The sequence below is a fragment of the Mercurialis annua genome, linkage group LG5, assembly GCF_937616625.2.
Source record: "Mercurialis annua linkage group LG5, ddMerAnnu1.2, whole genome shotgun sequence".
Classification (NCBI taxonomy): domain Eukaryota; kingdom Viridiplantae; phylum Streptophyta; class Magnoliopsida; order Malpighiales; family Euphorbiaceae; genus Mercurialis; species Mercurialis annua.
Window position 1 is genome coordinate 20217371 of NC_065574.1, and position 25405 is coordinate 20242775.

The window sequence follows — 25405 nt, forward strand, 5'->3', positions numbered from 1 at the left end:
TAATCAACCAACCAACTCCTCAACAACTGCCATGACTAACTTCAATATTCAGACTACCAACTCTATTAAACCCCCTTTGCTCCCTATCCCTATCACTACCCAAACAAGCTTTCAACAAATGAACAATGCTTCCAAACCTTTTCCAATGAGAACTCGAAGATTATCTGATGCTGAGATCAATGAGAAAAGAGCTAAGAATCTATGCTTCTGGTGTGATGAAAAATTCTTACCTGGCCACACATGTAACAAGAAGCAATTGCATATGATTGTAGTACAAGATTTTTCAGAAGAGGGAACAGTGCATGATTCTCATTGGTATGAAGATGATGCAGATGATAATGGTGACACATCCAAGTAGAAGGAACCACCTGAAAGTTCTCTCTATAATTACCTAGCAATTTTTTTATCTTTATTATATGCAAGTTTTTTCTGGTCTACAGCAGCTTTCCAAACCTTAACCTTGAGGACAAGGTTGTTCAAAGGGGGAATGGATTGATGCATGGAAAATTAGGTCATTAGAGGTCATCAGCTAAATTGTTAGATCACACATATTTGGTGTTGATGAGTATCTTTCCAATTCTGTTTTCAATTCTTTATGGGTTTTTGTCCTTATTGTATGTGCTGGCATTAGTGAGAGAAAAGTATTGTAATCCTATAAATTGCAGATCTTATCACTGTAAATGACATGCTGAATATGAATAGAAATTGATTTCTTTCTTGATCTCTCCTTTTCTGCTATTTCCTTCTATGAATTTCTCTTCTTAAAATTTTACACATAACAAAATATTTGGGACCAATGGGGGTTGGTACAAGTGGTAACTGGCTTGATATCGCTTAAGCAAGGTCTCGAATTCGAGTCCTGTGAATGCAGAAAATTCCCACTGGCAGACTCACCCACCATGCCAGGTGCGCGATGCGGGTCGGATCCGGATTAGTCAGGGCGAAGCCTTGGAAACCGGATGGGCTTACTAAAAAAAAATATTTGGAGGAAAAACAAATATTTGAAAAATAATTCTAATTAAAAAGAGCTAAAAAGTCGGGTTTTTCTTAGGTATTAGGCCAATAATAAAAGGAAAAACTAAGAAACCACATTATTTAATTGACCTAATCACTCAAAAATCCCTCACCTTTAAATTTTTTTCAATTCCACCCCGACGTTGAATATTTGTCAATTTTACCCATTTTTGAATTTTCCGTTTTCAATTGTACCCCAGTATTTTAATTTTTGTTAATTTTTTTACTTAAATGATGAAATCATTCAATTAATTAAGTCTAAACATGAAATTAAATTTTTTTTATTCAAAAAAATACAAATAAGTCCTTTATTTTTAAAAACTAACTAAAAACCATAATCAAATTAACACTAATTTAAATTCTTAATTAATTTAACTAAATTTAAATAAATTTTAAAAATATACAATCAATATATGCGAGACATGGAGAATGTTTTAAACAAATTTCCAAATGTAAAAGACGTTAATTTAATTTTTCAGGATACAATTGAAACACAAAAATGCAAAATAGGGTAAAATTGACAAATTTTCAACGTCAGGGTATGATTGAAAAGGGGCTAAAAGGTCGGGGTTTTTTAAAACATTAGGCTTATTTAATTTGCAACCTCGTAGTAATTTGGGGTCCGCTTACAACTCTGGAGAAGAAGAGAAGTTGTGAGAAAAGTGGGGAAATTCGGTGGAGGAAGTGATAATCATCTTCTTAGCATATCACTTGTGAATAGATAGATGGGTGACAATAGTGCAGACGACATTCAAAACCTCCTTCTCCGTCACCATGTACGGCGTACGCTTCCTCTCTTCACCGTCCCTTTTCATTCTTTACTTTTGAACTCTAAACATTTTAATTTTTGTCAGGAATTTGAAACCCAAAGAGTAATTCAAGATCAAAGGTGAGAGCTCTTCGTTTCCTTACAGTTACAATTACAATTACAATCACATACCAAGTTTATGTAACTTCACCGTTTATTTTTATAGAGAGGCAGGTGAAGCTTTAGAAGCTCACAAAGATGTTCTTACGGAACGATGTGATCCCACTGCTTTAAAGGTTTGGTCTTATTTCTTCTCTGCTCTAATTGTATTTCGTTTACTCAGAATGTTTCTGTTGTTGCAGGAGCATCTTCTGAAGATGACCGCCCAACATCGCGCCCAAATGGCATCAAAGCATCCCAAACCTGCTGTTTCTGTTGCTCAACAAGGTTGATAATGTATTGCCTTCGTTTCTTTCTTCTTTTTTATTGTACATTATGTTTGTGAAAAAACAAATTATTTATGCTGAAACATACTCTAATAATACGCTCATCATTTAGATGCAGTTGCGTGAAATAAATAATCTCTATCTTTCCCTGCAGCTCATGTAGAAATTGGTAATGGTTATGGTGTACCGGGTGGAGGTGCATATTATGCTTCTTTGAGGCCCGAGCTTGACAGAGACTCGGAAAAGAAGAGGGAATTACCGGACTACCTTAAGCAGAAGTTGAAAGCAAGGGGTATTCTAAATGCTGACATTGGAAAAAGCTGTCCGTTGAAAGATCAAAATGCATGTTCATTTGTTTTCATTTTCTTTCTTTTTTTACTCTTGAAAAATAACTCGGCATTTTTCATTTTAGCTTTTTCGTGTCACTGCATCATCTAATTTTTGTATTGCTTTTGACCTTAAACTAGCTCTACTTTCTCTAATTATGCAATCATTTGTTTTCAAATGTCTTAACTTCACTTTTATCTCGTTGCAGAAGCTGGAGACTAGTACAACAGAACCTGTTGAACCTGGAAAATTACCTTCTGGATGGGTATGTCATTTTTTTGCTATCTCTATTTCACATCTCTTTGTTGTTCAAGGTTAACAGCTTTAAAAAATGTTTCCACATACCAATAATTTTTCTAGTTTTATTTGCTTGCTCTCTTCATGTTTGAACAGTTGATAACTATGATTAGCCCTTATTTTGAATTTTCCAACTGGTGGATATATGTTGGGCAAACTTTAGACGAAGTTCCGACTTCAATAGGCAAAATGAGAGAAGTAACCATTAAGACTTATAGATTATCTTTATTTCTTTTTATCATTTAATATTATAGTTTGAAAGGATGTTTTTTGTCTGCTTTACTGCATTTAAAATGGTAGTTATAGATTGACCTAGATACAAAAATGAAAGAACGATGACCTCATTATAAAAAGGTCATACTTATTATCACGTGAAATGACCCTTAGAAGGGCTGACAAACAATTTAGGACAGCAATGACGATTTTAAATGACTCAATTGTTTCCTGGAAGATAGAAATTATAATCCAGGCTAAGGTTTTTCCAATAGTTTCGGTCTTGCAGAGGCTACAAGATGAGACAATTCCACAGGTGTTGCACTACGTGGAACTGTTACTAAGGTGCAGGAGTATTTGGGGCCTTGTGTTGTGATTTGTCTTAAAAGGTTCTATAAAATCTTGATATCTAATATTGTCTAGTCTAATTCATAATGAAACTTAGGAATTGAAAACTAAGACTATAGATTAAGTCATAACCACACATTGGATAGTATGTTCCCGACAATCCTCCAAAAAAATCCATCCACTTGTGAGAAAAAAGATTGTTATTCCTTTCATTAATATGATAATATATGTACATTGATTGTCAAGATTCCAAGGCAATGTTTCTGGTAGCAGAAAGGAAAAAAAGTACACATCAAAATCTAATATAATTAATTATATATTTGAATCTATTTCGTCCAATTTAAAGACCGCTGGAGTCTAACTAGGGTGAATTACCATATAACCTATGAGGTTTGGCTATAAACAAGTTATATCTTAAGACAATGGCATGTACCCATTTGAGTAAAGTTCATTGCAATTAAAACATTATCATCTTCTTTCGTTCTGACATCTGAGCTTTGGTCAAACGCTTAATTGAGGGTGCAACAATCCCGCTTCCCACATTGGAAGCTAATTCAAAATTGTTGCCTCATGTTTTCTGTTCTTGGTTAGTTGCTGAAGATGTAGCTTTTTCAAGTGGAGAACTGTTCACAACGATATAAACATTCTAGAGGGCCCTCTTTCCCATTGCACGAGGGAAACTCAAGTTTTGAAAATTCTGGGACAACTGATGCTCCAATTTTTTTATTGGCTGCCCGGTTAAGTTTTGGTTATTGCTTTCTGACACAACTTTGCTATCACATGTCATTTCTTTGCCTAAAAATTGTAGTGCCATCATGCATTATATTGCTTTGGCACTCTCGCGTAATTCACATATCTCCTAGTTAATTTCTGATTGGATTTCATCATTCTTGGGTCCAAATCTTGCACATTAGTTGTCAATTGATCGTAATCACCCATGACGACCAACACTGATACCAAATTGTTATGGCCACGCCAATAGGATCACGTTACGCGTTTATTAATCGAAAAATCTCGAGTTTTTTTGTTTTTTCTGTTCTTCAATAGACTTATTTTTGAGGTTATAATGGTGATTTGTTTAAGAGATTACAAACTCTCCTTTTCTTTATTTTTGTTTGACTGGAATATTGATTGCCTTATTGAATATACTCCTCTTTAAGTAATGAAGAATCTAAATTATAAAGGTGAAAGAATTCCTACTTAGAAACTCTAAAACAATAAGTTTGTTGTTACAGCCATAATAAACAGTTGTCCACAACACATCGTCTTGATCAAATTCTTTTTTGCATATTCCAACTAGCATCAATTGTGATGTGCAATAATTAAAGAATGCTTGAAATACGGAATGCTGACTCCAATAAATTTCTCACAACCATCCCCCTCAATAAATCTAAAAGAAGCCTCATCCTTAATTTTATCCCAACTAGGCTGCCCGTATATCTTCTTGATCAAATTGCCAATACTTTAATTTTCTAGTTTCTGTATAGTCTCACTTTTAAAATTCATTTTTTTTTTGTCTTTTGTCCATTTCCTTTTTCTTATGTACTTCATTCAATTCTTTCATAATTGGACACTCTCTACATGTCTTTCTTAAGTGTTTCCACACCCCTGAATTGACCAACTCACTATTAAACTAATTTTGGTAAAAAAAAAACTATTAAACTAATGAAGTTTTTACACCACATACACTTGATCCTTCCAGTTTCATTCCCATCAGTATTTTTTAAGTTTTTGACATGTCCCTATACACTATATCAATTTTTTGTACTTATAGATAAGGTGGAAGTGGGAGTACTATTAGTTTCCACTGGAGTAGGAGCTTTTGGAGATGACATTGTCATAGAAGAAACATAGGATTGGTAATTTGGATAGCAGTAGCCCATGGAGGAGGTGCTACTGCTTCAACATCATCAATATATCTGCAAATTATGATTTTCCTCTTGTTTGACAAAAAAATCAGAAATATATGTCTAGAAAATAAAAGAATTCAAATGAGTGGAAGAATTAAACAATAACAGTTCTGTATTACCACTGCCATGTGCATATTTCATGTCTATAAGCCTGCTTTATCTTGATTCTTGAACTAAAAAAATGCAAGAAATAGAAATCATAGTGATCCGGTAAATTTTTAGTTAAAAAATATACAAGAGACGTATCAAACCTAAAGAAGTTACAATCGCCATAGCATGACAATATAATGCAATACAAAATTTGAAATATATGTAAGAGACATATCAAACCTAAGGAAGTTACAATTTTGGAGTCTAACATTAAATGATTTGAAAATATCCCATAAGATCTGTAACATATCATGAATTTAGCATCATAATGGATATTATAAAGAACATGGAACTTTATCAGAGATGCACACTTCATTAGTCTAGCGGACAAAAAGCTGCTCTTATATATATATAATGGAAAAGTTATAAGTAGGCCGCGGAATTTTGTTATGAATTAAAGGCTATAACTTTTTTTGTTTCTATATACAAGGGGCATGGCAGTAAGTCAGCAACTTTAATCATAGTTGCAAGTAAGCAGTAACCCACATGTTTTTTAAAGGCTAATCCTCTTAAAAACCCCCCCACTTTTTAGCCCCAATTCAATTGCACCCTCACGTTGCAAAACCACCAATTTTACCCAAATTACGACCTTTTGCTTTCAATTGCACCCTCAAGCATCAAATCTACCTCTTTTAACTGGAAAAATGTTTAAATTAATACTTTATATTTTAACATATATTCTAAATAGTGCTTAATGTTATATTTAAAATTAAAAAAAAAAAGACTTATTTCAAAAATTATAAAATTTAATACTAATTTTTTATATAATATAAATAATATTATATTATAAAAAAAGTATATCCGCAAATACGTCGCCTCGACTATACAAAATTAATTGACAATATTCCGATATTTGAATAATTTTGTCGAAACTATTCTACACGTTAAAGAAATTTACATTCAATAATTTTTAAAAAATTAAATAATTTTTCTACATATAAAATAATTTTTATATTTTTTAAAATCAAAAATTTAAAACCCGTTCCAACCCAACCACTACCCCTACTGCCGGAAAATTTTCCGGTCATCCATGGATTTGTTCATGAAGAACAGATCCAGGCCGGATCTGTTCTTCATGAACAGATCCAAACCGGATATGTTCTTCATGAACAAGCCGGATCTGTTTGGATATGTTCTTAAAGAACAGATCCAAACCTGAGCATGAGAACAAAATGGGAAATGGCAGCTTCAAATAGGAAATTGGCTGTTAGCCCATGAATCAATGGATTAAAAAGATACCAAGTTTTTGAGATGAAAATTGTTGAAGAGTGAGAGGGAGTGGACAATGGATTTGCGTAAAGAAGAGAAGAGACTAACTGGGTAGAGATGCGGCTACTAGAAGAGAGATTGTGGAGAAGGATTTGGGCGTGGATTTGGCGGAGGTGAAGAATGGTCTCTTCATAACAAACCCAACTTGGGGTCTGTTCATCATTGGTGGCATGGCGTTTTCCGGCGTCGGTAGCATAGCGGGTTTTAATTATTTTAATTTTTACAATAAATTAAAAATTGAATAAAGGATCAACTTACCGAGACATGACCGGAAACTTTTGTGGTGGTGCTTGGGTCGGTCCTCGGGTTGGATTAATTCTTTTATTTTTTTTAAATTAAAATTAGGGGTATTTTAGGTTCGTCTCGAGAAAAATGAACGGTTTTAAATTTGAGAATATATTTAATTGATTTATATGTAGTAAAAAATATTATTTTTTAAAAATTTAAGAAAGATGGTTTTTTTGTATTAATTGTAACTATGAGGACCATTTAGAGTATTTATTAAAATTTGAAGTATTGGACAAAAGGTTAATTTGATGCTTAAGGGTGTAATTGAAACCAAAAGGTGGTGATTTTAATATTTGAGGGTGCAATTGAAAGTGAAATGTTGTAATTTGGGTAAAATTGGTGGTTTTGCAACGTGAGGGTGCAATTGAATTGGGGGCTAAAAGGTGAGGGGTTTTTAAGGGGATAAGTCTTTTTTAAACCATTGCAATATTTTTTGCTATACTATTATTATTATTTGGTTGCACAAATAAAAATATTAAACAGAAATTTAGATGAATTTCTACTGAAGGAAATGGTTTCTAAACATAACTTGGAGAGTATGGTCTTAGATGTGACTTGGCTAGTTGGAACTTGGAACTAAGGGTTTAGTTGATTGGGATTCAACTAAACAAAAGTAGAACTCTTATACGTAAATTATTAGACTTTTAACGTCCAACTTATTTGCTGCTGTAAACAGCAGCTCTAATGATTTTTTTTGTAATGAAGAGTTGCAGCTCCTACTTAATTGAGCTTATTTTATAGGGAAAAATATGTTTTTTGAAAGAAATTGGAGATTGTTTGCTGTATAATATGAAATGGCAATATATTCATTTTAATTGTAGAGGATAAACCAAGTTTTCTAGGCTACTTCTTCCTCTTTAATAATTTTTTCTCGTGGAATTGTCTATAATATGAAATGGCAATATCTGCCCGTTTGCATTCAGGTGGAAGCAAAAGATCCCTCCTCTGGTACGTTATACTATTACAATGAATGCAATGGAAAGAGTCAGTGGGAAAGGCCTGTTGAAACAACTTCTAGTTATGCTCTATCATCTCAACCTATTTTTGACGACTGGGTGCAATCTGTTGATGAAACTTCTGGTACTATGAAATTCTAACATCTATTTATCCATCTTGTCTTTGCACATTTGACAATAGAGGACAAGTTTATATTTGCGTGAATACATAGTTTCCAATGCTGTGCAGATTCCATCACTTTGATTTCGGTTGGGGGGGGGGGGGTCGGGGGGGTCAGTGTTTTTGAACGGTTTATTGTACTACATTAAGATCTCACAGCTATGATGACCCAAATTTTGATAATTGACATGCTCTTTTAGGTATTAGTGTTTTTATTACATCATAATTTAAGTAAGGAAGACCTTGTTATCGTATTATAATTTATTTAATTTTTTTGTAGAATTATTTTATATTGAGTTGTCATAAACAGTGATCAAGAAAGATACAATATTTAATATTGATAAGAGATCTATAAATTCTAAAATCTATTTTATTATTTGATTATGCCTATCACAGTCTTGTCTTTTGTTCAATTTGGTTCTGGAATTCTTTATGGCTGCTTTCTTTGTGTCTTTGTTGATTTGTACTCCTGGGGACATTTTGTTCAGGGTTAGAAATGAGAATGAGAAGGAATGATAAGGAAAATAATTGTTTTTCATATGTTGTTTGGTTCAATAAAATAGTTTAGGAATGAAAATGAGTAGGAGTGTATAAAAACCGAACTAAATTTGGTCGGGTTGATATTACAAAACATTTGGCTTTTCAGATTGGTTCGATTTTGAACACAATATTTTTAGTTAAGTTCTAATAAACCATATTAAAATAAGCAAACCGAAAATCCGACCGAACCGCCGAGTCTTGTTCGGTTTGAAAAATTTAAATCCTTAAAATTTTGGTTTGTTTGTTGTTGAACAAAATAGAAAATATAATGAACCAACCAAAATTTTGGTTTGGTTCGATTCGGTTCTAAAAAATACTCCCTCCGTCCCGTTTAAGAAGTCCCATATTCCATTTTGGGATGTCCCATTTAAAAAGTCTCATTACTATTTTTAGAATATTTTTCCATTGAATACCCTATTTTACCCTTATTTTAGTTATCTTAAAAGAGTTCTATAGAAAATTCCACTATCATTAATAGGGGCAAAACATGAAAAAACATGAAAAGACAAGAATAATTAATGTTTTCTTAATCTGTGTGTAAAGTCAAATGGGACTTCTAAAATGGGACGGAGGGAGTAGAAAACTTTAACTTGGTTCAGTTCGATTAGTTTGATATTCTAAAAAATCATTTTTTGGTTGGTTCGGTTTTGGCCAAAAGTTTTTCACTCAAGTTCTAATTTAAACCAACCCGAAATAATTTTACCAAACCAAAAAATGGATCGAATTCGATTTGATATTTAAAAAAAAAGAATTTTTAGGTAAGTTTGGTTTTGGATATATTTTTCTATATTTAAGTTCTAAAATAACGAACCAAATTAATTAGGTGAACCAAAAATCCGACCGAACTGATGGGTGGGTCTGGTTCAATTTGGAAAATTTACATTTGGTTGGGCTTGATTTTGAAAAAATCAAACATCTCATTTCATTCTAATTAAAATTTTAAGAAATTGAATTGTCAGTTCATTTCGATTTTGGACATTAAGTTTCAATAAAAACTAAATCAAAATCATCAACCTGAACCAAAAATGACAGAAATAACCGGTCCGGTTTGATTGGAAAAATTTAAATCCTTAAAATTTTGGTTCGGTTTTGATTTTTTTTATTCGTTTCGGTTCGAACCAAAAATACACTTCTACAAATGAAAATCAATATTTTTTTTAATATTAAATAAATTATATAAAAAATTATTAAAAATATTTTTTATTTTTTATTTTCTATTATATTATATTTTTAAAAATAAAAGTTGTAAAATTAATTTTTTAAATAATTTTGTATTTTGTTTATTTATTTATTAAAATATTTAGTTGAATTTTGAGTTAAATCCCGTAGAAATGAAAAGTTCATTCCCATAGATGAACGGGGAAATGGGTGATTCCGTTGAAGGTGGAATCACATTTCCATTCATAGGTAAATTTTGATAAAACAAACACTAACAAGAATCATTCGTTTTCATTCTCATCCACTCCTTATTTTTTAACCAACTAAAACACCCCCTTGATGTTATAAAGTCTGAGCTAGCTGAATTTTGAACATATATGTGTATTATTAGCCAAGATGAGGCGAAAGATTGCATCAAGGAATTGACATTCTAAGCCTGCTACCATGAGCATTTAGGAAGGAATATAGACTTCAATGGACATGATTACTTTTGTCTCACATTTCTTTTACAAAGTCAAATCCTACATGCCCAAGTCATCAGCCCATTTTCCATCCAAAAACTTGCCTCTTATGAATACTGGTACTGTTTTTAGATATGAAGGATTTATCACCCTAGCAAGGAACGTTTTTAGCCTCTTTTCATTACCAAAGCCGTCCAACGATGATGATTTTGAACTTGTGTGTTGTTGCCCTAGAAATTGGTCAAGGTGGACTTCTTTTCAATTGGTATATCTGCGTGATAATTCACCGCATTATAGGCACGGCTTTAACTTGGTGCAAGTCAAGTGATGAGAGGTATTTGCGTTACGCTAGTTTTGTTAAATTCTCGGTAAAGAATTTCTCAATGAAAGACTTGTTAGGTCGAGGAAATTTAGAAGGCATAGCACCCTAGATCATTTGTGGAGGCTGGTCCCCATTAATATTCAGTGATGTTTGAAAGTTCTAAGGAGGCATATTCTCCAGGGCTTGCATATTGTAGTTGCAGCTTTTCGCTCGAGTTATGTTTACAAATCCTTTCTAGGAAAAGAAAGAATTCTACTAGTGCTTCTTTTGGTGCAACGATTAATTGTAGAATCATCAAATACCGACTAGATAATGAGCATCAATGTTGTTTGAAGTTTCTTTCTTTCTTTCTCTAATTTTTTATTCTCCATCCACAGGCCAAAAATATTACTATAATATGAAGACCCATGTATCACAATGGGAGCGTCCTGATTCAACTCATATTGTTGCCACACAACAACATTCTAACAACACGGATTCCATAAATCATCATACTTGGGTTGGTCAGTCGTTTGAGCCAAATAAATGCGTTGGATGTGGTGGATGGGGAGTTGGCCTTGTGCAGGCATGGGGTTACTGCAATCATTGCACCAGGTAAATCCAACATCAATTACTGAATAGGGTTTGCTTCCTTTTTCGTCGATATTGGTAATATTTTCTTGAAGAAGTTGTACTAATGTGTAAAGAGATCAAAATTCTATTAAGACACCCATAAACATGTATTTGAATTCGGTATCTGGAGTATATCTGTATCAGACGTTAACGGCCGAAATGAACGAAAATGTTAAATTTACATAAAGCAAAGCTAAATTAATACATTGTTTATGGAATGGTCAAAGAGAGTTGGATCGGCTTGCATTGCTTAGAGCAGGGACCTTCGAGAAAGGATTACCTTCACTGAACATGTTCGGTGGGGTTAAATACATTCCATTTGTTGTCTAAGATACATGGCACTTAGTTGCATCCCATGAAAATCTATAATGTGTTGCCCAAAACTAATTAACATGTCACACCAAATAAAATTGTGTTTGCCAAACTCCATACCATATGGACACTCAAACTTTGATACATGCGCCAGAAAGTCTCATGTGTTTGTCTTATGACAGATGAAATTTCATGACCATACTTCTCTTTTATCACTTTTCTTTTATTATCCCACTTTCTCCATGCATTCTTCACCCATTTGTCGACTACTGCATCCAGATGATCATAATTTTGAACATGGTTAGAGCGTCTCCAACCCACTCCATAATTGGAATGAGACAAACAAATTTGGTGTAAAAATAGTGCCCAACTAGACACCATTTTCATACAAATTCTGTGAAAGTGAGCATAGACATGCAAATTCTGGTATATCACTGTTCACTATGCCATTTTCTCTTTTAACTTTGCAAATTATTTTTGTGGCCCACTTTATTGATTGGTTATGACATTTATTATTGACACGTATCACATGATAAATGGATGGTTCATAATACTACGCGGCGAACTAGTTCACACAAGTATTTCTCAACTAACTGTATATCTTTTTGTTGTTTTGTTATTTTATACATAAATTACTGTGTTTATCTATCACTTGTTTTGTATTTCTTTTAAAATTTCAATGTAATGTTTCTTTTGTATTTTTGGTTTCTTAAAATAATGTTTTATTTACCTATTATATAAATAATAAATTTGATTTCTTATAATTCATTCAATTAAGTAAAATTTAATTATTATATAATAAAAATATTATGTTTATATTTTATTATTTATTATTGATACATTTGAATTTTTTTTTGATGAATATGTAAAAAAACTTAAATTTGGGTATTAATTGTGAAAGAAAAAAGTAGTGTGGAACTAATAATAATAATATAAAAAGAAATATGTAGAGAATATTCTTTTCAGTGTAAGAAATAGTGTTAGTAGTTACAGACGAAAACGTAGTACTTGTTTTATATTTGTGTAAATTTATATCAAATTTGGTGTAATAATTTATAGCCTACTTTTCAGAATAGTTTCTTGATCTTTAAGGGGAATTGAGTAATAATTATAATTCGATGAAGTTTACATTTTGTTGAAATTGGTCTTAAATGAATATTGTAACATTGGCAATGCTTTTAAGCTACGGGCAAGCATGAGGTTTCAGGTGATTCAGCATGTCTGACATGGTGACCTCCAAAGAATCTAAATGTATTATAAATCTTTCAATAGTAGCATGATTTAGCAATATATAATGATTTTAACTCAATGAAGAGGCATACAAAGATTACTTATATTTAATTCATGATATTTGTTGCATCATTTTTTTAGTTCAATACTTAGTTCCCTTATTATCTCATTTTTGTTTTTCATGAGAGCATCTATAAGTTTTAATTATCAAACCAATTTATTTTTTATTATTTTTATTTAATTTAGAGTTATATACAATGCAGAGTTCTCAATCTTCCACAGCATCGCAGCTTAGCATGTAGTCTGAATAACCAGAAGCAAGCCAGCAATTGCGGAAACATCGAAGTTGGTATTGATAGAAAGGCTTCACAGCAGAGGTATTTGATCCCACTCTATCTTTTTTGGAAGTTAGATCTATGCTTAAATGGCTTTTGACAGAAAAAAACAACTCTTATAATTATACGCAAGAGGGTTTATTGGTTAAAAAAATCTAACTCTCTTGAGCCGATGTGAGTCTCTTGAGTGCAACTCATATAACCTTCAAATTTTCCAAACCTCAGACACACGCAATGTGGTGAATTTTAATTTGACGGTCACAATGCTATAATTTACATGCAAGTGGGTGGGTCTTGTAGTTGTTGTTACTGGTCAGGGAAATACGCAGTACATGGCTTAGATTCGTCCATTTCTCTAATGCCATTGTCTTAAGATATAATTTTTTTTTTTTTTGCCAGAGATAACAATATATAGAAATATAGAAGAATGATCATCCCATGAAGGAAATGAGCCATTCTTTAAACAATTAATAATATGTGGACTTTGTAGCTACTATATGAGCCATCCAAATACACATCCATTTAACAAATTTAGATAAACCAATGTTTAAATAATTTGTTAAACAAACGGTAGAACGATAAAATAAAATGACAATATTAAAGATGACCAGGACACGTACCAGTGGTAGAAATGATATGATACTATAGTAGTACCTTGTGAGTTTATTGCACCATGTAGTAGCGTAAATTGAAAAACTATCCATAAAAAGTTTCCCACCATAGCATACCTGTTTATTTTTTAAATAAAATAATAGTTTAGTGTAATCATACCTGATACTGGAAGAGACTTCCCGATTTATCTACCGAAAATAGGAGTTAGAGGGGCCGATTGGGAGGCCCCTCTTATGAAAAATTAAAACACTCTACATAATAATAAATCAACTATGTGATGTAGTCACCCATAAAGGGGAAAGAAATACCCAAACAGGGATAAAATTTTCATGATTTGTGATTACGCTTATGTATTACTCCACACAAAATTTATTCATATTAGTTCTTAAAAATAAAAATTTAAGAATATCACGATCTTTCTAAAATAAATTTATTATGTAAAATATTATGATCAAAATATATATATATATATATATATATATATATATATTTTTGTCAAAACAAGGATTATATTGATATATGAAAATAGAAGTACATAATATTTCTCAGTAATGGTTACTGCAATTAACATAATACACTGAATAACTCCTAAAAAGGAGGATATAAGGACTTATTAGCCACTTCATGGGCCATCTAATTACACATTCGCTTAACATGTGCAAAGTAAGCGAACGGTATCAAGAATTATGACTTCTATTATTGATAGTGTATATCTTTCTCGCCTTATGCCAGTGTCTCCGCAATTTCAGGTGATATTATTCCTGAAAAATAATGAAAACTATAATAAGTGATAAAACTCAATATATTAATACAAATCATACCAACAACTACAAATCTGTTACTAATATTTCAAGTTATATCAGAACTTATCTTGAACATTTCAGACGGTAGAGACCTTCATCAATGCACTTTAACCTTAGAAGGGGTACAAAACTTCACAAAGAGAACATTAACCTCACAAGGAGTACTTTAACCTCACAAGGAGTACAAAACCTCACAAGGAGTACAATAACCTCACGAAGAGTACAATAACCTCACAAGGAGTACAATAACCTCACAAGGAGTAAAAAACCTCACAATGAGTACAAAAATGTGATATTAAATCACTCCAAAGTAGTAAAACTAAATCACGGCAGATAAGTTAATTTGTTGAAAAGAAAGGTATGTATGGAAATTTGTTTCAATTATTATGGAAAAACTACAAATTATAATACTTCTCGTTGCACAAGAAAAAAAAATAGAGTACAAAATATTACAATCTTAAAAACAAACTTGATGATCATGATAAAAAATAGAAGTCATTATGCATTTTATATCAAATATCACAACTGCTCTATGATGTAAGGATTTTTTTAAATTTAATCTGAAATTAAAAGACAAATGGCTACTAAAGTGAAACAAAAACACAAAAATTAAATTGGTGAACTTCTTAAATTCCAAATTCAAATTCAAGAAACCAAAATTTGAAATAAAATAAAATAAAATCGTAGTGTGATAAAATCAAATTTAGTTATCAACCCATAAAACTGCTTGAAAAATGGATGTTGAACAACACCATCAAGACATCAATAATAGAAGAAATCAATAAAAAAGTGAGAAAAAAAAAACTGAAATAATTGAAAATTCAAGCATTAATTTTTAATTCTGATATATAATTTGAATGCATAAAGAAATAGTATTCTTTATTCGATATTAAATAGTAAATTTTAAAATGTAAGATATGATAATATTTTGTGATAAATAAGATATAAGAATATTTGTTAAATCAAATCTCATGTAATTATGAGCAGTTTAATATCTAATCAGGTTTTGCACTCAATCATATTCATAATCAACTTTGGACTCAAACTCAACCAAATTTCAGCATTCTATTACTATAATTACTTACTTGGGATCCATATACGATTGCCGATTCACCATCGATTTGATCCTTTTCATAGCATATGCGATTTTGGGAAATCATATCCATCAATAAAAATGAAAGTTACTAACCTTGATTTATTCAGTTTGTTGTTGCCAATCTAATTCCTCCGGCAACCGCAACATATCTCCGGCCACTGCAAGTTGTTCTTTAGGGGAAAATAGATTTGGGTCTTTGTTTTCAGGGTCCTTTCCAGAAATTGTTGAAACCGCCATTAAACCCAGAAAACACGACACATATGAGTTCAAATTTCAATTCTTTTTGAGAATTCAAATTTACTTCTAGCTTTCCATTGAGTTTTGAAATTCTGAACCAATAAATTAATACTCTCTTAAGATATAATTTGTTTGAAGCAAATTAAGCTTCTTTATAAACTTTGTGTTACTTGAAATTTCCCAAAAGTAAGAAATACCCTTGTTGTTATGTCCAGCTATGTTTAGCTATCTTGTTTAAAATTGAAATGATCTAGGGCCTATCATAGATGCAACTGCATTACGAGAGAACTTCAAGTACCGGTGAGAAATTATTTAAGAATGATTGTTGGAGCGAGAATTTCTTCTAATTGATTGAAAAAAGATGTCTATGGATATAGATTAGTTGATGATCAGTGATCGTCATGCTTTCGATAGTATAAATCTCTAATGCTGCTATAGCTAGAAATTTTTCATTGTTTATAATACCATTTTCTGGTATGATACTTCCTGCTTCCTTCTATTGGACCTTCTCTGTTATGCATTGTCCGGTACATATTTTATTTAATGGTACTGGAAACATGCATGTCAATCCCTAAAGGGTGTTTGGTGCTACATAGTTCTTAGTCTATCATCAGAGGTTTAAAAACTGATTCAATATGAAGGAGATATTTTGTTCATTGGCTTCAAAATATTTTGACATGATCAATCTGCAGAATACTTATTGGTAGCCAAAAGTCACTCCAAAGATTGGAAAACGAAGAAAGAATGGAAAAATGTTTATTTGCTGATGACATCATTGTTATGCAGCGTTACCAAGTTGAATTTCCCAGCAGGCTGCCTTTCTATATATTTGTTTTCTAATTGCTGCTTAAATGTTCAGATTTTATTGTCTCTGTTCTTTGATGGACATAGGACCTTAAGTTGGAAGAAATTAAGTAGGCGACTCTTGGAAAGTCTACTTATTGGTCTCCTTGGTTTGCAAGACAGAGAAAAGTACTAACTTCTATGTTGGAATTTGCTTGTGATTTGCAACGCCTGCAAAGCAAGCTACACACAAGTCCTTCCTGCAAACTAAAATTTCATTAGTAGTTTATGGTGCATCTGAATGATATGGAAGTTCCTGACTGTGTTAATCTTCAACTAATATTACTTAATGAGTTTGATATGTTTGTAATGATGTAAAAATGTGTTATGACCAGCTGTTTTATTACAGCTGTAATAACAAAGTTCCTATTATGTTAGCTAAAATCTAGACTTTTAGTTAGGAAGTATTTTCTTTTCTATTATTTAGGAAGTATTATTTATGCTTATTAGGAATTCTTCTTAAGTAGGAATTCTTTTCTTGTAGTTTTAATTCTTCTCTATTTAAAGGAGATGCTTATATTCAATAAAGTAATCAATAATTCAGTCAAAAATAAAGAAAAAGAGAGTTGGTGATCTCTTGAACAAATCACTATTAACATCTCAAAAATAGGTTTATCGAAGAACAGGAAAAACAAGGGAAATCGACGAGATTTTCCGAGTAGTAGACCTGTGACGAGATCCTATTTGCGGGACCATATCAAAATGCAAATTAGAAATAATAATAATTGGCATAAACCAAACCACTAATTCTGAAATTGTTCATTTTGAGTTTCTAGGTCCAATTGGAAACCTCCTATGGGCAAGGGAAACATAAAAGATAGTAGAAAACGTGCCCACACCGAAGATGATGAGTTGGATCCCATGGACCCAAGTTCTTATTCGGATGCTCCCCGTGGTGGCTGGTATGTTTTCATTTAGATCATATCTGATACATTATAACCATGAGAATTTTTTTATATTCATTCCTGTTTGGCTGATTCTGCAGGATTGTTGGCCTGAAAGGAGTACAGCCAAGAGCAGCTGATACCACTGCTACGGTAGTTTTGCTGCTGCAAATTCATATAAATTTTGCTAGTTGTCCATCTTAACATATGTGAGAAACGTGCTTGTGCAAATATGAGTTCAGTGGCAATGAGTCCAGGGACTGACTTGTCCTGTCTCGAAGCCAATGCCATAATCTATCTATGCTGCAATACCTGGAACCTGCTAGCAGAAATTTGTTTTGTGGCTTGATAATATGTTTCTATGAACTAATTTGTGAGTCAGTTGTCAGAATTATCCTTCCTGTCTCAAGCCAAATTTGAGCTAACTATACTAATTCACATGTGCTTTACCAGCATTGCATTTTTACTAACTTGTCCACAGATATTTGTGTTTTTGGTTGTGGTAACCAAAGATGCTATATATTTAAAGATATTGCATGTGCAATCATGGTGATTTCTTGGGCAATAGTTGATAACCTTGCACTTTTTAAGATATTTACTTCCCTTTTCTGTACTTGCTGGGACTGGCTAATCAGTAATTTAATGTGCTTTGGTAGAGTATGCTTATATTCTAATACCCTTTAAGCTGAAACCGGATGCTGCCAATATGGCAGACTGGCAAGCCCTATGTGATAGTATGGCCTCTGGCTCTCTTGTGAAATGCTTATTTTCTGATGCCCTTTAACCTGAAACTGGACATTGCCCATGTGGCAGACTAGTAGGCCCAATATAAAAGCATGACCTTTGACTCTCTTATAGAATTTAACTGCAGATGATGGCTTTGATGAGATGAAGTGAAACTGAGATTGGAAACAGTTGATTCACATTGATAGGTCTTGATATCCTGCTAGTTAACCAAGATAGTGGCTTTAGTACATGTGTAAATTAGTCAAGCTGTGGGCCACTGTATGCGTATTAGAATAGTTCTTGACCTTACTCAAGCAAACTGGTAAGCCAAGTTTGAGTACCAGTACCTTTAAATTCAATTCGAGAAACTTGCACGGCTAGTCCATATTATACTATATTGTAAGTTTTGTCCTTTATTAAGTTGATATTGTGGTAGATCCACGTGTTTAATGGAAGGAGATTTGAAGGAAAGCTAACTATCGCCAGTATGATTTTATACCCGTAAACATGCATTTAAAGCTTGAATTCAATATTGTTGAGAGCTTTTACATGGTAATTGAGTTGAGGTTAGTTGGTACATAGTATTCAACTATTTCATCAGCTTAAGCTGAAGATTCAAAAAGGAAGCTCAATCGAGACCGGGTTGAACTACAGGTTTTGAGTTTTAAGGTCTGAGTTGAGATTGAGATTGGTAGTGTCAACTCGACTCTGCTAAATCATAACTGTGTATGTTCCATCAATTATTTTATGCTTATTATTGCATGAATCAGTTGTGTCATCACTCACAATCACACATTTGGACGAGGGTTAATCTCCTCATACTCTGGGCAATAACCATCATACATGCTTCTCTTCCGTTTCTAGCTCTCTATACACGCACATCTACATTTTTCTATATGGAGCAGCACTTGATATAATCTGTTTTTAGCATGTCAACTTAATTATTCACCATGATCCTTATGTTGTATGTTTTCTGGCATTTTCAGGGCCCTTTATTTCAGCAGCGGCCATACCCATCACCTGGAGCTGTCTTGCGAAAGAATGCTGAAATTGCTTCACAAACTAAGAAATGTAGTTCTCACTATGCGCCCATCTCGAAGAAAGGGGATGGGAGCGATGGACTGGGTGATGCTGACTGAAGGTCTGATGCGAATGTACTGGATTAAGGAAAATCAGTAATGTCTTAGCACTATTGTATCTGTAAAGGGGACTGTTGGCTCACAGTTTTGATAGTCTAGCTTAAGTCGGATCTGGAATACGCTTCCTGGCTTTGCAATAGCTCATTCTGATTTTGTGACAAAACGAAACAACTTTGCTGATGTTGTCTATTTCAGTAGTACTATGGTGTTTGCGTTTTAGGCAATTATTTGATGTATTTCTACCTTCTCTCTTCTAGTTTTATTGACGTTTCTGCAGTAGTCAAGGTTCGATGAAGAGAGCTAAACAGGGACTGTTATTGATGGATCCAAGGTGAGTATTTCTAAGTATATGTTCCAACTTGCTAGACAACAATATTAGAACGGGATTGAATTTTATATTCTAGGTATCCGTCATCTCGGTTTGCTGTGCTAAAATGTGCCTTCTATGCGGTGCTTTATTTGGAAGGGGATCAATTCAGTTTGGTATTAAATGTGTTATGGATGATATATTATGTTGGCGTTAATGATTGATAAAAAAGATCTCATATACAGGGTAGACAATCGGTCGGTTCGGTTTTGAAATTGTAGAAACCAATGGTGCCAAACTTGTTAATATTGGGGATTGAACTGTTCTGATATTTATCAATCACCGAAGTTAATTTTCACCGGAAAGAATTTGGTTTTGGTTTAATGAATCGGTTTCAGAAGCCCAAATTTTAACAAAATCCTTTTTGAAACAACTTAAAACTGAAATTAACAACAAAAACTTGTAACAATGGCCAGTTTCAGAAGCCCAATTTTTATTAGGCTTAATTACTTAAAAACCACCCACCTTGAACTTTTTTTTCGTTTATACCCTGATCTAGGAAAAAATTCATTTATACCCTGACGTATGTATTTATGTTTCATCTCTACCCGGAGGAATTAAATTAACCTCTTTTCATTAAGAAAAAAGTTTAAAATAGTTCTTCATTTTTAACCTAAACTAATTAGAGATTAATTAGAAATGGATTTTTCTCTAAATGAAGGACTATTTTAAACTTTTTTTTAAATAAAAAGAGGTTAATTTAGTGCCTCGTGGTAGAGGTGAAACATAAACACATACGTCAGGGTATAAATGAACTTTTTCCTAGATCAGGGTATAAACGAAAAAAAAGTTCAAGGTGGGTGGTTTTTAAGTAATTAAGCCTTTTTATTAAAAGACATTTAAACTACTTGATCTAAAATTAAATTACAATATCTTCCAATTTACTTACAAATTATAATACAATTATACAAGTACAAAATAAGATAATCTATTCCATTACAGACCAAATGATTGATAAACAGAATCAAAAATCCTATGCAATTATAAATTGTCAAATTACAACATACTAAATAACACACGCGCACACACACGCGCGCACGTGCACACACACGCACACGCATATATATAATACTATATAGATACACTTTGTATCCTCAAATTGAACCGTGTTTTAATATAATTATACAAGCAAAACATTTAAACTTATGTGCAAATATAATAGATCTAATTATTATAGAAGATTTGTGTCTTGATTTAACAAAAGTTAGTAGTTAACTTATATGCAGTGTTTTAAAAACCGAACCGGCAACTGAACCGGTAAAAACACCGATTCAAGGTTCAACCGGTTCAATCAATTCAACTGCCGGTTTAACCGGTTGAGAAAATTATGAAGTGAAAACCTAGATGTACAACACATCTGCACATTGAATTTTGCACATTGAACAATAAAAGGCCACCGTTTCATTTTAATGCTAATTAAGTCTTGTTCGCCTGGAAATATTCCGGACTCGAATCTTTGAATTTATAATCGGGATCGGTTTGAGGTTTGATACTTTAACGAACCTATGTAGATATTCGCAGGGCTTGTTTGGTTAAAAACACTTAACCACGTGATCTAAAAGTAATAATCTGGGAGTTATGAACTCAGGCGAGATTAATACCGGAAACTACTCCTAAATTAAAACAATCCGGAGATTGCGAGATAAAAAGCACTGGGCTTGGTTTTTGATTGATTGATTTGTTGATACAAAAATAATGAAGCTCTGAGCTATTTATAACTCCTCATAATTAAGACTCCTAATTCAACTAAAACTAAGACTCTAATAGAAAATCACTCCTAATGAGTTACCAATTCCTAAATAGAAAAAGCAATAATAAAAAGGCTTCTATTTGGGCCTGATTCCCTAACAAGCCCACATGAAATTATTCACCCAGTAATTATTTGGGCCGGTGTAAACAAGTCTCTACTAATTATCTCTCATCTCTCTTGCACTCTCCTTTTTGCTTCTTTCTTTCATTTTTGACCTAATAAAAGACAGATCTTTGCCCATCATCAACCCCCTATCAGATTTATATCTCACATCGCTGGTTAAGTTCATTTTTTTCTTTTTTTCTTCGTTTTGCCGAATCTGTTAGATTTCTAGGAATAGATCTGATATTTTTTTCGGGCTAAATCTGTCATCTGCGGTTCTGTATGAATTGTTCTTGAAAAATTTTATGTTACAAATTTAGTTGAAAAGAATTAATTTGGACTCAAGACAATATAAGAAGTGAAGCTGTATACATCTAAAAAAAAGAAGTGACGTATTTAAAGGAGCAAAATTAGTTGCAGTACTAAGAAAATTTCATTAATTTTAAACTTCTATTCTTATCATTTTTAAATAAATCTTAGATTTTATCAAAAATTGTAAAAATTATTTGTTTTGTGCATTATTTGTGCAGTTGTTAATGAACCGGTTGGTTTTCCGATTCTCTGAGTCTCCAATTCTATCCGGTTCTCCCGGTTCTATCTGGTTTAACCAGATTTCCGGTTTTTTAGTGTTAATTGGATCGGACAGTTGACCCTTTCACGGTTTAAATGGTTGAACCGGCCAGTCCGGTCCGGTTTTTAACACTGCTTATATGCAAAAAATGTGAACTGATATAAAAATCATTAGTTTCATACTTGAAAAATCAAGCATCTAAAAATTCAGATTGATCAAGTGAAGGCATCATCAGCATTAGCCAACCAGCAATAGCAACTGAAATTTAAAATAAGTTTGTTTTTTTAAGTTTATTAACTTAACAAAATAGCAGAAGAGTAATCAATGCAAACATCTAAAAAGAGTTAGTAAAAAAGGCTCAAAAATAAGGTTTTCAAATCAAATAAGGCGATCCAATTCGCACAGTTGCAATTAGCCTCATCATGCAAATCAAAAGGCCTTATGTGATTGACTAGGTGGAAGCATCATCATTGCCCAAAAATAAGTTCAAACTAATTCAAATGTTAAAAGTTCAAACAGGACAGATCCACTAGTTTCAAGTTCAAACAGGTTACAAGTTCAAACAAAATCACAAGTTCAAACTCAAAACTTGATTCAGTAGTTCAAACCTTAAACAAAATCACAAGTTCAAACTCAAAACTAGATTTATTAGTTCAAACTTCAACAAAACAAATTCATGAGTTCAAATTTTAATAGATAAAGTTTTTAATGATTCATTAAAAATAGAAAGTTTATAATGATTTATTAAAAACGGAAAGTATAAAAAAGTTTAGAAATCAAAAGCTTGAAAAGATAGTTTATAAACATAATAAAAATAGTTTATAAACATAATAAAAACAGTTTATAAACATAATAAAAATAGTTTATAAACAAAGAAAAGTTTAAGGCTTCCACCTTTGCCAGATTGCATTAAGCCATCAGTCTAAGAATGGGATCAAGAATGTGCTTCAGTAGGGACCAAAAATGTACTGCAGAAGGATCATGGACCATAAATATACTTCAGAAGGGGCAAAAATTATTAACTCAGTATAGGGACCAAAAACAATCAGACACAAATAAGCAACACCACAACAGTTTGCTTCCACCAAAAAACCAAAATGAACAGACACTTCATTTTGGCAAATCTGGATTAAAGAAACATTTGAAATTAGCAACCAAACTAAGTAAATAACAAAAAAAATCAAAAAAAATAGAAGAGTAAGAATTCATAACCTTATTCAAAAGGCTCAAGTTTATCAAAACATTCTTCAATCACAAGAGGAATAGTTTCAGCTCTGAGTCAATCCTGGGTGCACATTAAGGCTTCCACAATTCCAATAGTTAATGAACTCCTAAAACAGTTAAGCACTATGCCAGAAGTGCTGAAAGCAGATTCAAAGGCAACTATCGAAATTGGGACACAAGGATATCTCGAGCCATCCTCGAAATGATTGGAAATCTTCTAGTATTAAGCTTCCACCACTTAAGGATATTAAAATCCTCATCATTCTCAACAGGGGCCTTATTCAAATAAGTTTCCAACTCGGATTTCCTTGGCCCAGTTTCAGCATGCTCTTTATTATGCTTAGCAAATTTGGCTTTCATTAAAGAAGTATGCCTCTTAGCAGGAGGGGGCATAGTCAGAATTGACATTTGATTAGAAACAAGTCCCTCTATTGAGTGACTAGAACTAAATTGAAAGCCAGACCCACTAACAACAGACAAGTATGCATTTTGGTACTCATCAAATAGGGCATTCAATTCTGATTTAACATTTTCAAATAAAACTTTACTATGATCTTGGCCAAACAAATTGCTAAGGGAAAACAGCAAATCATTGAACTTGAAAGTAGGGTCAACTACATAAGAGAAGAAAATCAATTTGTTTATCTTAAGGGGATCACCCCAATACTTATTGAACCTTTCTCTCATTTTTTTACCTATATGTTTTATTTCTACATCCTCACTAGCAATCATTTCATCCAACATAATTGACAAATCACGTATCTCAAAAAAATGCATGTTTGAGGTCACATATAATGAGCTAGATATGCGAAGAGTGGTGATATAAAAGTAAGACAAACAAGTAGCAGTTTTTTTGCAGTTTGCTAATCAAGGATGTTAGGAATATCTTCAATCATGTCATTCCTAAAATTTTCATTCACCTCCTCATAAGAATCCAAAATAGACTTAAACAAACAGTCAGTATCTAGCATCAATATGTGGAAATCCATCTAGTGGCAACATCAAGACATAGAGACTTTTCAGTACCAAGTTTAGCCTCAAGGGCAAGATCATTGAACTGTTTAAACCTAGACGGACTGTTTCTAATATATCTAATGAAATCCTTAATCTTTTTAACAGATGCATTTATTTCTACTAAGCCATCAGAAACCACCAAATTAATGACATGTGCAATACATCTCATATGCAAATACTGACATTTAGATACATCAGTGCCCCATGAAATCATTTTCTTCTTAAAAGCAGCAATTGCAGTATTGTTATTTCCAGCATTATCCATTGTCACAGTGAAAATGTTTTTCAAACCCAAAGCAAGTAAACAATTTTCACAAGTCTTACTTATATAATCACCTTTATGACCACAAACAGGGACAAGGGACATAATTCTATTATGCAGCGTCCACTTATTGTCAATCCCATGACATGTCACACACATGTAATTGACTCTTTGAATGCTAGTCCAAGTGTTAGTGGTTATAAAGACTTTTACTTTGATTTTTTAAAATTGTTTTCAACTTCAACTTCTCATCTAGATACATTTGGTAACAATCTTTATTAACAGTCCATCTAGATGGGATGTTAAACCTAGAGCATGCAACATTCATCAACCTTTTAAACCCCATTCCCTATACAAATCTAAATTGGAGTTCATCAACTATTATCATGTAAGCTACAACATTTCTAACATCTTCCTGTGAAAATTTCCAAGTTCCTAACTACCCTTAACCCTCATTCTCCTCTTCACATTTTACAACTGGTTGCACAGTAAGTAGGCTTGCCTAGTATCTTTACTATGTGGGTTTTTTTAAACATGCAATGTTATGTGTTCTAAGTGTTGAAGTTCCATTCAATTTAGTGTCAGAATGATAGACTCTAGCACAATAGAAACACTTAGCCATAAGCAATTTTCCAGAAAATTCATCAACAATACGTTCAAAGTGATCCCAAACCTTAAA

General features: G+C 32.6%; 1 protein-coding gene and 1 long non-coding RNA gene across 4 annotated transcripts; one reads left to right on the top strand and one right to left on the bottom strand.

The window, feature by feature from the left end:
- Positions 1-1625: 1625 nt before the first annotated feature.
- On the top strand, positions 1626-19660 carry LOC126683024 (uncharacterized). 3 transcript variants are annotated; one of them, XM_050378841.1, is made up of 12 exons: positions 1626-1790; positions 1869-1903; positions 1989-2058; positions 2125-2209; positions 2363-2550; positions 2744-2800; positions 7934-8090; positions 10985-11201; positions 13025-13138; positions 17464-17589; positions 17673-17724; positions 19284-19660. In XM_050378841.1, exons 1-12 carry the CDS (start codon positions 1740-1742, stop codon positions 19434-19436), a joined length of 1305 nt encoding a protein of 434 aa, XP_050234798.1. In that variant the 5' UTR covers positions 1626-1739; the 3' UTR covers positions 19437-19660. The 3 variants fall into 3 exon arrangements, with proteins under 3 accessions (XP_050234798.1, XP_050234800.1, XP_050234799.1); XM_050378843.2 differs by having other exon boundaries at positions 1644-1790; positions 1886-1903; XM_050378842.2 differs by having other exon boundaries at positions 1690-1797.
- Positions 14198-15897, bottom strand: LOC126683025 (uncharacterized). Its single transcript, XR_007641575.2, has 2 exons — positions 15701-15897; positions 14198-14469 (listed from the first exon to the last, which is right to left on the bottom strand). It is a non-coding gene; the product is annotated as an uncharacterized LOC126683025 (long non-coding RNA).
- Positions 19661-25405: the final 5745 nt, after the last annotated feature.